The 13,001-nt window shown below is 34.2% G+C and overlaps 1 protein-coding gene across 1 annotated transcript; it reads right to left on the bottom strand.

Annotated features, from left to right (window-relative positions):
• Positions 1-7,500: 7,500 nt before the first annotated feature.
• On the bottom strand, positions 7,501-11,925 carry LOC126884994 (splicing factor 3B subunit 4-like). The gene is made up of 2 exons (XM_050651382.1): positions 11,818-11,925; positions 7,501-8,257 (listed from the first exon to the last, which is right to left on the bottom strand). Exons 1-2 carry the CDS (start codon positions 11,865-11,867, stop codon positions 7,582-7,584), a joined length of 726 nt encoding a protein of 241 aa, XP_050507339.1. The 5' UTR covers positions 11,868-11,925; the 3' UTR covers positions 7,501-7,581.
• Between the last annotated feature and the right edge of the window lie 1,076 nt (positions 11,926-13,001).

The raw sequence follows: 13,001 nt of genomic DNA, 5'->3' as shown, positions 1-13,001 counted from the left end.
AGCGGTGGTCTGCTAAGTGGGTTTGTTCCATTAAACTCTTGTACAGCACGTGCCATTTCGCTTACTAGGTTATCATGTAGCTCGTTGTTTTCCTGCTCTGTATTGTCAGGTTGAGTTTCTTGTATGGCAAGCTCAGGAATCTGCTCATGAACTTCATTGGGGACTTAATCTTCAATTACAACGTCGTTATGAATCTCCCATTTGACTTCGCTTCTGATGATGTTGCGTCTAGCCTCTGGGATAAGGTTGTTTCTTATAATTACCCGGTATTGTTCTGATACTCGTTGCTCCGATACTTGAATATCTGGGTACGTCCTGCAAAATTCGGCATACAGCTGTTGTCGGTAGCCGATTGTTTCTTGACCGAGGTTTGTCACCTTGTAGTAGAAGCGCAAAATGTTTTCATTAATGGACACAGTCCATTTCATGCGCTGCCTCGACCGTCCCGCTTGAGTGAGCGCCGGCTGGTGATCCAGCGCAGCACCTTCGGCGGGTGGAGCTCTTGTTGTTGTTTGGCTCGCTTGTGGTTGTGGTTGTGGTTGGGCTGTAGCTGATTGTATGACAGGGGCCCGCCGCCTCAACACCCTGTCACCGACGTCCCACATGCTGTCACGTCCAGCGCCGGCTCCAGACTTGCCCTGGCGATCTCCAGGCAGCGATCCTAAACATAAATTATTATTCTCCATTCTCATGGGTGTGCATTTTATACCTACTGCCAGGTGTCAGTTTTTGTTCCACGGCAAGTATCCCTGCTACCCTCTGGGTATTGGCGCTACGAAAAGCCAGAAAGCATCCCCCATTCGCAGGGGGCCGCGCCTGATAGAAGAACTGACAAAAAACTCCCACAGGAGTGGGAGTTATTATTATTATCCAGATTTAGCCATACGGCTCACACTCCCTCTAAGGGGAAAATTGACTCATCCCAGATACCGACGGTATCAAAAGGATTGAGCTCTGGTGGGACTCTTTCCGTGTTATCGAGCCCTAGGTGACTTGGTATGCAGGTGTATCTCCCAAAAATTTTCGTACACATCTGGCCGTTGCGAGTAGTACTGCTTTCTGCATGGTCTTATAAAGATGTTCATTAAGACCCAGCTTTTTTATGCTTTCGAGGAGGGTCTTCGGAATGACTCCAGTAGTAGACATAATAATCGGTATCGTCTGGGTACTTTGCATTCTCCATTGTCTCCGTATTTAAATTTCCAGATCTCTGTACTTAGCGATCTTTTCAGTAAATTTAGTACGTAGATTATTGTTGTTAGGAATCGCCACATCAATGAGGGTTGTTTGTCTCGTTAATTTATTGGCTAATACGAGATCTGGTATATTATGCGCCACTGTTTGGTCTGTGAGCACAGTGCGGTTCCAGTATAGCTTGTAGTTGCCATCCTCAAGCATACTCTCAGGAACGTATTGATAATATGGGAAATGGTCGGTTTGGAGAAGTCCCAGCTTGATAGCTATCTCCTGATGAAGGATTTTTCCCACTGCGTCATGCCGTTCCTTGTACTCAGTCAGTTGCAGCAAATGCCTGGCAGCCCCCTGTAAGATGTTGGATGGTTTCCTGGGCTTGACATCCATATCGGCATCTGTCGTTTTGCACATGAGGGTCTTTGATGATATATTTCAGGTAATTTCTGGTTGGTATAACCTGATCCTGAATGGCCAGTAATGAACCCTCCGTTTCAGGGAACATCTTTCCTGATGTCAACCAGTAGTTCGACGCTATATTGTTGACATAATCTTGGCTGACCTCATTGGGATGTCGCCCGTGCAGAGGTTTACCCATCCTGGCGCGCACTTTTTCGTCTTTAGTAAGGTGGTTTATGCGTAGTTCTGCTTCCCTCAGTTTTATCGGTGTTGAGTCATCTACTGCACAGATAGCGCGATGTAAAGTAGATGTTTGTCTAATTGCTCACCTATATTCATAAGTCCTCTTCCTCCTAAATTCCGTGGTAATGTCGTTCTTTCTACTGCACTTTTTGGGTGGTGTTTTTGTGCCTTTGTGAGGTGCGTTCTTACTTTTCGCTGAAGATTTTCTATGTCCGTTTTTGTCCACTTAACAATGCCAAATGAATATCTAAGCGCGGAACATGCGTAGGTATTTAGTGCCTTAAAAACATTATTATTATCCTTATTATTATTATAAATCAAATAAGGGCAGAGGAGCGAGCTCCTATTATGCCCAAAAACAAAGAGAAATGTCATTTTACAACTAATACAAATTAAGAATAAAGTTAAACATTAACAAACATCAAATAAAAATACTGAAACAATAAAACAATGCCGCCCTAAAACAATTCAGTCCTGTAAAGTCCATGCAAAGAAAATAAAGAATTATCAAGTCTGTTTTTAAAAATGTTGACACTAGTTGCCGATATGGTGTCTTCATCTAAGTTATTCCAGATGTTAAATATTCTGTTTGGTAAAAAGTTCATTCTGGATCTTGTTGTCGTCTGTTCCCTCTTTAATTTATAACGATGACCTCTTAATCGTTCGTCTAGATTTAGCGTAAATATTGTGTTAAGGTTTCCAAAATTATATTTTAAAATACGGAAGGATATGATTAGGTCACCTCGAAGACGTCGATGCTCAAATGTTGTTAGATGAGCCAAGGATAGTCTATCTTCATAATTAGGTCTTACACGCCAGTCTTGTGGCTTTACGTTGAACATTTTCAAGTAAGACTTTATCACGGTTAAGATCTGGACTCAACACTGGCCCGGCAAACTCAAGAATAGGTCTGACGTATATAGAGTAAAGATTACTCATTGAGGTTAGAGATATTCGTGTAAAACATTTGCGGATTAGAAACAGTTTGGGATTTGCACGTTTACACACGGACACTATATGGTCAGACCAATTAAAGTTACTGTTAACTCTCACGATTCAAGATCTTTGTAGGAGGTTACTGACTCTATGGGATGCCCATTAATAAAGTACGGTAGTAATGGGTTACTTTTGCCAATATGTAGTATGACGCATTTTTCAATATTCAGTGGAAGTAACCACTCTGAGGACCATTTGAATATTGCGTCAAGGTCGGTTTGAAGAACATGTTGGTCAATAATTGGATTCACATATAATTTAGTATCATCTGCGTAAATGAAAACCTTACTGGATACAACAAGAGGAAGATCACTAGTGTATATACAAAATAGTAGTGGTCCAAGTACTGATCCTTGTGGAACTCCGCTCTTGACTGGTTTGTCCGGTGAATAAGCTTCCCCAATACGAACTCGCAAGTACCTGTTTGATAGAAAATTTTGAATCCAAAAGTTTAACTTTCCGCGGATAACATAGTGATCCAATTTAGCTAGTAATCGACGTTTAGGAACACGATCGAAAGCTTTGGAGAAATCTAAATAGACTACATCAACAGGATGTCGATTGTTTAAAGATGATGACCAGTCACTTATACAATGAAGTAAGTTTGTGATCGTTGAACGACCCTTGATAAAACCATACTGCTGGTGAGGGATGACATTTTCTTGAAGGAGGAATTCAGACATAGCTTCAGAAATAATGGATTCCATGACCTTACCGACAATAGGAACTAGGCTGATTGGACGATAATTATTGCAGTCAAGTTTATTTCCTTTCTTGAATATAGGAGTAACCGAAACCAATTTCCATGACGAGGGAAGAGAACCCTGATTAAAAGAAGTATTCATTATAAAGGGTATATGAATGGCTACAGACTATGCACACTGTTTAAGGGAAAAGGAAGTTAGTCCGTCTAATCCAGGTGATGAATTATTGCGTAGTTTCGACAAATGTTGTTTAAAAACATCTGGTGCGAAAGAGATATTATCAAGAGTTGTAAGGAGACGTGGACTCATTATTTGAGGAATGGTGTCATTAGGTTCGTCTGTAAAAACCTGAGAAAAAAATAAGGAGAAACATTCCGAAGATTCATTATTCGAAGAACATATGGACCCGTCATCTTTTTGAAGTAATGGTATGGAGGCTTTAGAAGATAAATATGTGCGAATGTACCGATAAATTTTTTTACTGTTACCACTAGAAATAATACGATTCTTCATATTCTGTTCTTAGTTTTAGCAACGATTGTTTGACTCTGTTAGAAAAATTACGGTGAGCGAGAAAATCATGCAGGGAACCAGTAAGTTTATACGTTCGCCAAAGCTTTCGCTTATCTCGAATTAAGCGGATAGCTGAGGGGTTAATCCAAGGTTTTAATCGATTTTTGTATATTTGTCGTTCAGTTGTATTATCAGAAATTGTTGTAATAGCAGTATGAAGAAAAGAGTCCCAGATTGACGATGGATCTGGGTGATTAAGAAAAATAGATTGCCAGTCTATCTGGGACAAGACTAAATTAACAGTAAAGAAATCAGTAGTGGCATACGTTACGAGATTATTTTTGCAAAGTGGTGTTAGATTAAATTGAATGTGAGCAGTAATAAGTGAGTGGTCAGAAATACCCACAGGAGAGGACACATCAAGTGTAGAAACTAATTGATCATCATTTGTAAAAAATAATTCTTAAATTGAAGGATGATTGTTAACTCTAAACCTTGTAGGTTCAGTTATTAGTTGGATTAAGTTTGAGTTCATGACAAAATTTTTAAACAAATTTTGGGAGTTAATAGTGTCAGTTTTGGAAATAATGGGCCAGCTAATCTCAGGAAAATTGATATCTCCAACGACAATGAGATTTTCAGGGGATGATAATTCCTCAAGTTTGTCAATAAGCATATTGTCCTCAGTAAGTACTGTATCCGGAGGTCGGTATATGCAAACTATATTAAATGTAAAAGAATTGTTAGTAACAAGTAAATGGATAATTTCTATACCTGGCAAGTCTATTGTTTTATTAGTTATTGAAAAAATATTAATAATTACATTTGCTAAATAGATGCATACTCCTCCCCTCCCCGACGAGTACCTCTGTCTCTATTGAATATAGTAAAATTATCAATGTTTACAATAGTATCGGAGATTGAAGAATTAAGCCATGTTTCTGTTAGGAGAATAATATGAACAGTACTTATAAATTCATTAAATTTGGATAAAAGAGAGTTTAGATCTGTATACATAAGAAGCCAATCTGTAAATTTTGGTGCAAGACAATTATGAACGAAATGTCACTATCTTTGGACTGCCATTCACATATTTAATCGTAAGGTCATTTTCTCCATTATTTACGGGTTTCAAGCTCAGTTTGAAGTTCCTTTAATCGAAGTTGCTGCATAGGTGTCTTGTCATCAATAAAGGAATAAGTTTCGGTGGATTTGTTTTCTAAAAGTTTATTTTTGTTACGAAGAATTTGTCGAGTGTGGTGTTCAGAACCCATTATCACCTTTATCATTCGAGGATAACGTCCATTTTGACTGGGTTTACCTATTCTATAAAACGTTACAGGGCTTTCTAGACATCCGATAACTTTCAGGGCCAAATTAATTTTATTTTTATCATGATCTTTCTTACTCTGTGCGTCTCCTGTAGTTTCAGGAACGCCCCTAATCAAAAATTTTTTTGAACGTGACATGCGGTCAGTGGCTTCATTGACAATGCTGTCAGTAAATTCAGGTTTTGCAATCGAGTCAAGTCTATTTTTAACACTTTAACTCCCATGTGTACCATATATGGACACAGGCAATTTTAGTTCTCTGCCATGTGTACATATATTGGACACAGGTTTTATCATCGTTTCAGCCATGTGTCCGTGGTTGGTATACATTTACCGTGTATTTAAATGGGAATATCATTGAGTCTGGCGTAGAACTATAAAGTTTAAAAATATCCTGGGATTCTTTTAATTTTTAAAGGTATAAAGGGTAATAAAATGAAACTTAACTATACATTAATTTTTTTTATTTTTATGACAGTACAGCATATTATAATAAAAAGTAAATAATGTAGTATTTTTTAACCAGAAAATTAGGTACTGCGATAGTCAATTTTATTGTACATGTTTTAGTTATTTTTTGTGAAAACATGGTTGGCAAAGAAACATTCTAAGCACATAAAAGGGCTGTCTTCATATCCGTTGCATACCCGTGTTATTCATTTTGTATTTTTTATAGCATAATTTCGACCATGGAGTTCAAATTTTTTTGTAATAAATCATGCATCTGCCTCTTTTGTTCAAAGCATTTTGAGTAAGTTCATGTTTGGCTTGAACTTATACAGGAAGAAGTAGATTACTAGATACTTTAAAAAAGTTGCATGCACACATTTTCTTTGAATTTTGTAACTGACATTTTGCTTTGGTTGATGTTAATGAAAATAATTAGAGTATTCACCAGTGAAGTACCAGTAATCATCTCAAATTCCACTTTTCTGTACCATTTGACAGACTTTCGTAAGCAGTTTGAGTAAGCTGTCTTTTGATTTGACATGTTCACAAATTCTTTTGAGTTATTGTATTCGACAATGGATGCAGGTTTCCTTTTAGGACCTTTCCTAAGATAACGGACTATTTGACCTTAAGTGTCCATCTATGGTACTCATGGCCTGCAACTAGACATTAAGAACAATTTCACAATCGCAGGCCGCGTGCACCAAATGAGGACACAGCAATTTCTACAAAAATACAAAAATACAAAAACAAATCTGATTTTATGATTTTTGCTAAAAACAAACACAAATAGAGTAATTAAGATGAAAAAAATATTTTGGCCCAGAAGACCCGGTACAAAATTTACTAGAATTTACCTGGCAGTTAAAGTGTTAATTTATTATTTAGTTGAGATAATTTAGTATCGAAATCTTCAATTTTCTTGTTAATATTCGCTGTAAACTCCACTAGAAGGCTCTTGATGTCAGCAATACTTCCAATGCTTGAACTACATGTATTACAAAGTATACATATGCCACGTACTTTCTGTCTTGTTACTCGATCATCAATCGACAAATCTGTACAAGATATATGTATTGGTTTCTTACAGCCATCACACTGGAGTTTTCCATTGCAGCTGGAAGTTAGTTTAGAACAATTTGCACAGAATGATGTATTGGGCATGTTTCACTTTGTGTTAGTTTTAGATATATTTTTATTATTAGGTTGATAATATATTAGGTTGTAAATCTACCGTTATCAATTACTTAAATGTTTCCAGTTAAATACAAACTTATTGAAAATTGATTTCTTTTGGGAGCACTTTGAAATATCTGATTCATATTTGACGTTTTTTTGACAATGATGAGTTGTCTTGGGTTGGACGACTTTGGGAGTGGCCTTGCTACGGAAATTTTCCATTGGTCTGGAAAATAGCGATATGTATTTATCAATGAACGGACTAGAGTATTTTAACATCAGAGGTGAAATTTCATCCATGCTGGTCGCAATCCTTTGTATTGAATTAAGAACTTTATTAGCTTTATGTACATTTACCATTTTAAATGAAAATTCTAAATTTTCTTCATAAATATTATTGTCATACAGGTAAATTTTTCCAGTACAGTTTGATTTTATTTGTAAGAACGTCGCAAAAACAGGATGATATCATTAGGTTCAGATAAACTAAGAGGTATTTCATTATTTTTATTGGTACATATGCTTTTTGATTTGGTACATATTGCTACATTAGATTTTTTAGAGCTGACATAGGATTATGGAACATGGTTTACGGGGCCATGAGGATATCCTGGATACGGATATCCTGGTGGCTTTGGGAGAGGTCCGTGGGGATATCCAGGTAATGTAAGATCGCAATCCTTCCAGTAATTAGGCCAGCAATCAGGCCAGTAATCCCTCCAGTTTTCAGGCCAGTCACAGGGCCAAGCATTGGGATATCCATGTGGTAAATTATCTGGTAGCCAACCGTGTGGAAAGTGATTAGGCCAGTCATGTGGTAATCCGTATGGAAAATCAATAGGCCAGTTATTGGGCAAACCAAGGGGAAAATCGCAAGGCCAATCATCTGGCCAACCACATGGGAAATAACATGGCCATTCATTTGGCCAGGCACCTAGCCAGTCTGGTAGACCATAACATGGTTCAGGAATTGGAAGATGAGGTTTTAGGGGGCCATGAGGATATCCAGGATACGGATAGTCACAATCGGGTATTGGGTGAGGGTAGTGTGGTGGTGGTATTACGGGTATTTCACATGCTGGTTCAGGTATTGGAAGAGGGCAGTGTGGTGGTGGAATTACAGGAATTTCACATACTGGTTCGGGTATTGGAAGAGGGCAGTGTGGTGGTGGTATTACAGGAACTTCACATACTGGTTCATGTATTGGATATGGGCAATGATCAGGATATCCATGTTGGGGATGTCCATAGCTAATAAAAACAAAAAGAATAAATATTACCAATTTGAAAACAGAAATTAATAAACATTTAACCACACTGAAACTGAAAGAGCATGAGGTATATTTTCAACTTGGTTTAAAAAAAACGATTAAAAAATGCATTTATTAATAATAAATAATTATGCAAAAGTACCGTAAATCTTTCCTTATAAACTTTTTATTTTGTTATATAAGAAATTATATATATTTATTACAATTTTTTATCAATTATGATATAAATAACATTACTTGGTAGTTGTGCACTTAAAACAGGCTAAAAAAGTTAATTTTTTTGGAAAAAGTTATCCAAAAAGTTTATAAGGAAAGATTTACGATACTTTTGCATAATTATTTATTACTAATAAATGCATTTTTTATTCGCTTTTTTTAAACGAAGTTGAAAACATAGCTGATTCTCTTCCATTTGACACTTGTGGAATGGTTCTAACGTCATTTTTTTCTGACTTATGTTATTGCAAAAAAATGCTCTCTGAGATAAACAATTCGAATAAAATTTAAACAATTGAATGAATCGCTTTAAAAATTTTATCACATATTAAGCACCAAAGAACCCTCAATTGACAAAAATTTCAAACCTGTACACTAATTTTTACAACAGTTTTTGCGAAAATAATTTTTTTTGCAATTCCAACTTTTTTCCCAATTATATTAACAATAAATGAGTATATCAAACTTTGAAATATGTCACTTTAAAGCTTTTTCCATAATTTCAAAGATATTTGTACTAAAAAAATCATAAGTTTCACTATTTTCCATTGATTTGAAAAAAAAGGAAAAATGCCATTTTTTGACAGTTAATTGTTTATAAATAAAAATGGCCGCCAGATCCTACGCAGGAAATAGTTACGATTTGTTCCTATAGGTATTACTTGTCAAAAAAACGCTTCAGTACCCTGGCTGCTCGAGTGTCACGAACAGGGTACATTTTTGTCTTATTACCCTGGTCTATATATGTTTCCTACAGCCGATTTTGATGATATACATAGTTATAAATAAATGAAAATAAAAAAACGGTACATTTTCGCTTTTTTCGTCTATTACTAAAAAATTAGGCATTTTAAACAAATTCTAGAATAAGAAACTTATAAACCGTATGAAAAACTTTATTATGGCATTCGCTGAATATGTCTATCCTTATTGGTTCCTTAGAAAATTGCAAAATAAATCATAAATATCGAGTTTTTATAAATATTCATAACTTATGTAAAAATTAACTTAGAACCTTTTTATTCCACGAAATGCTGAGACTTATGGTGCTTAAATCATACCCTAAATTTCAAAGCAATTGGTCAAATAGTTTAAAAGTTATTTAATTTGTTTATCCCAAAATATTTTTTTGCAACACTGTAAGTCAGAAAATGATGAAGTTACAGTAATACTTTAGATAGTTTATGAAACAAGAAAATTTACAGCTTTAATTTAATTAAAAAAAATGACAAAAATAATTTTAAATATTGCAAAATTATTTTGCAAAAACATGTGAATTAAAAAAATGGGGGGGGGGGGGCTAACTTTGTCCCTAAGTGTCCTAGGACAGTTGCTTTACTTTCTAAATGTGTATAAAAATTCAGTCTTTTTAAATATGAAAAAATAATTTTTTTACGGGTAACGGTTAAAAAGTTATTCTAATTGTTTTTAAGTAAGCAAAAAATCGACATAATTTTACACTGTTTAAAATTATTTTTTGTCATTTATTTTTAACTAAGGTAATAGCATAAATGTTCTTCTTTCATAAAATGTCTGAAGTAATATTGTAACCTCATAATTTTCTGACTTTTAGCGTTGCAAAAAAATGAATTTGGGAAAATTAAATTAAATAACTTTTAAACTATTTGACGAATTGCTTTGAAATTTAAAATATAATTTAAGTACAAGGAGTCTCAGCATTCCGTGTAATAAGAAGGTTCTAAGTTAATTTTTACATAAGTTATGAATATTTATAAAAACTCAAAATTTACGAATTTTTTTGCAATTTTATAAGCAACCAATAAGGATGGACATATTCAGCGAACGCCATATTGAAGTTTTTTTATACGATTTATGAGTTTCTTACTCTCAAATTTGTTTAAAGTGCTTAACTTTTTGGCAATAGACGAAAAATGCGAAAATTTACCCTTTTATGATTTTCATTTGTTTATAACTATGTATATCATCAAAATCGGCTGCAGGAAACATATAGGTTAATAATATAGATGTCCATACTACTCAAAAAATTTGGTCTCGGCCTGGAGGGGGATGTGTTATGAGAAAAATCTGATTTCTCTGGACTAATGGGCGCGTAGCTCCAAAAAATCATGGTTTTAAGATATAAGCCTTTGAAGTTATAGGTACAGTGAGGACGTTTGAGTTGGAATAAATTTATTTTCTCGAGAATGAGCGATTCTGGAGATAAATTACGAATCTGGTGTAGTTTTTTTTTAAATTATAATTTTTTGGCTTATATATCATACTAGTGACGTCATCCATTGGGGCGTGATGGCGCAATGGATGATTTTTTTAAACAAGAATAGTGGTCGTGTGATAGCTCATTTGAAAGTTTATTTAATTTCCTATTAACTAATATATACATTAACATACTTATTTATACAGGATGCCCAAAAAATTTTTTGAATTAAATTAATTGAGACCAAAAGAAGAATATACTATAAAATTTATTTAATTTGACATACATTTTACTGTTGTCCGAAAACAGGAAAAAATGTTTATTTCATAAATAAATATTGTTTTTCGCTTAAATTCAATATTAAAGCTGCCACCCACCTGCCTCTTAGCAGTTTAAACATTTAATTTAAGCGAAAAGCAATGTCTATTTTTCAAATTAATATTTTTATCTGTTTTCTGACAGCAGTAAAATGTATTTCGAATGAAATAAATTATATACATTCTTCTTTTTGTCTCGATTATTTTAATTCAAAAAAAAATTTGGCATCCTTTATAAATAATTATGTTAATATGTATTTATACTGGTGAAGAGAGAATTGAATAACCTTTTAAATGAGCTATCACACAACCCTATCCTAAGACGCCAGAAGAAGAAAAAGAAGTACTTGATTCTTGTTTTATTCTGGGGAACTCATAAACTGTTTTTTAATGCTCTAGAAAAATAAATCTACGCCAAACGTAATACATAACTTGAAAATGTTATGTAGTGGGGATGAGTCAATTTTCCCCTTAGAGGGAGTCTGAGCCGTATGGCTAAAGAAAGTATAATAGCAAAGTTAATGAGCAACAAAGAAAAAGATTAGAAGGATAAAATATTAAAATCCAAAGTTCCACCAAGAAATTATCAGAAATAATTACAAAACAAACTTTTGGATAACTTTTTCTGGTAATAGGTATTTTCTAGTATTTTCTTTTAATACTAGAACAAGCTGAAAAAAGTACAGCAAAGTTGAACAATTTTTACAAACGTGTTTCAAAATATTTTATTTCCAAAAAGCAATGGGCAACATATTATATAACTTTAATTTATTTAATTTATATACATGTTAAAAGTACATTTATATTTATCATAATTATCTATTGGCTTACCTGAGTTGTAGAGCAAGCAAAGTTGCAAGAATCTGCAACGCCTGAACCATTGTGCCTGTGTTAGCGAGACAAACTTGCCACGATGCTGGTTGATGCTGCGGGTCTTCTTTTTAAACAAATTCTTTAAACGATTATTACAAAAATGCGTGCTAAAACTCTTTTATTTGTCACGGAGCACTTTGATAAACCCAGTCATTTTCATAATTACTAGTTATGAGTGTTAAATCGCCACATTTCATTTCCCTTTATCAATAAAATATCCCGAGTAAAGTAAAGAAATACCTCTATAGTTCTGATATAACACTTTTTCTACTTTTTTTGTAAATAGTTCAGATTATACTTTTCTTCCGTTTTTGTGGGATTTTTTCTTCTTGCTATATTTCTTGTATTAGAACAGAACATCTCTTCTATCACAAACATTCTTAATTAAAGGCTTCAACCTCTTACTGAGGTTGACTAAGAAATCCAAATATTATGTTATGCAGACGATGCCGCAATAATCGCCGAGACAGAAGACAATCTCCAAAGATTAACACACATCTTCAATACAACAGCCAAGAAATACAATATGATAATCAAGTATATTCAAATGAGAAATAAGCCACAATTTTACCTAAAAATAATTTTATTAACGTTTCGACGCCCAAGTCGGGTGTCGTTGTCAAAATACAAAATAATACTAAATAAACAAAAATGGTGTTGCTTAGTAAAAAATTCTTCTAATAATTTATTTAATCTGACTCATTTATATCGGCAATTCAGACACGTATTATACATTTTAAAGTAGACGACTTTAAAATGATATTGCCAATATTAATGAGTTGCCTTCCTGGGACGACTTTACTAAAAGATAGTTCATTCGATTACATGAAATCAATCCCAACTCAAGAATATCCGCCACAAAAAATCATAGCATGTGATCTGTCTTTAAAAAGACAACCAAATGCAACGGTGGCACTGAAATTCTCGCGTTAGAGATTCCATAGTAAATCACGAGGGAAAACCAGGAAAAACCTCGTGATACTATCCCGACATCGTAAGTATTTGGGTTTACATTTAGTTTATTCTCAAAAATAATACCAAATTCTGACTTGATATTTTAAATTTTAAATAATACTAAAATACTAAATATGTACTAACTCGATATGTTACTGATTTACTAATTGTGGTATTTTCTTTCTATT

Source organism: Diabrotica virgifera, chromosome 5, assembly GCF_917563875.1.
Source record: "Diabrotica virgifera virgifera chromosome 5, PGI_DIABVI_V3a".
Classification (NCBI taxonomy): domain Eukaryota; kingdom Metazoa; phylum Arthropoda; class Insecta; order Coleoptera; family Chrysomelidae; genus Diabrotica; species Diabrotica virgifera.
The sequence above is the reverse complement of the archived record's forward strand: the minus strand, read 5'-3'. Positions and strand labels throughout refer to the sequence as shown.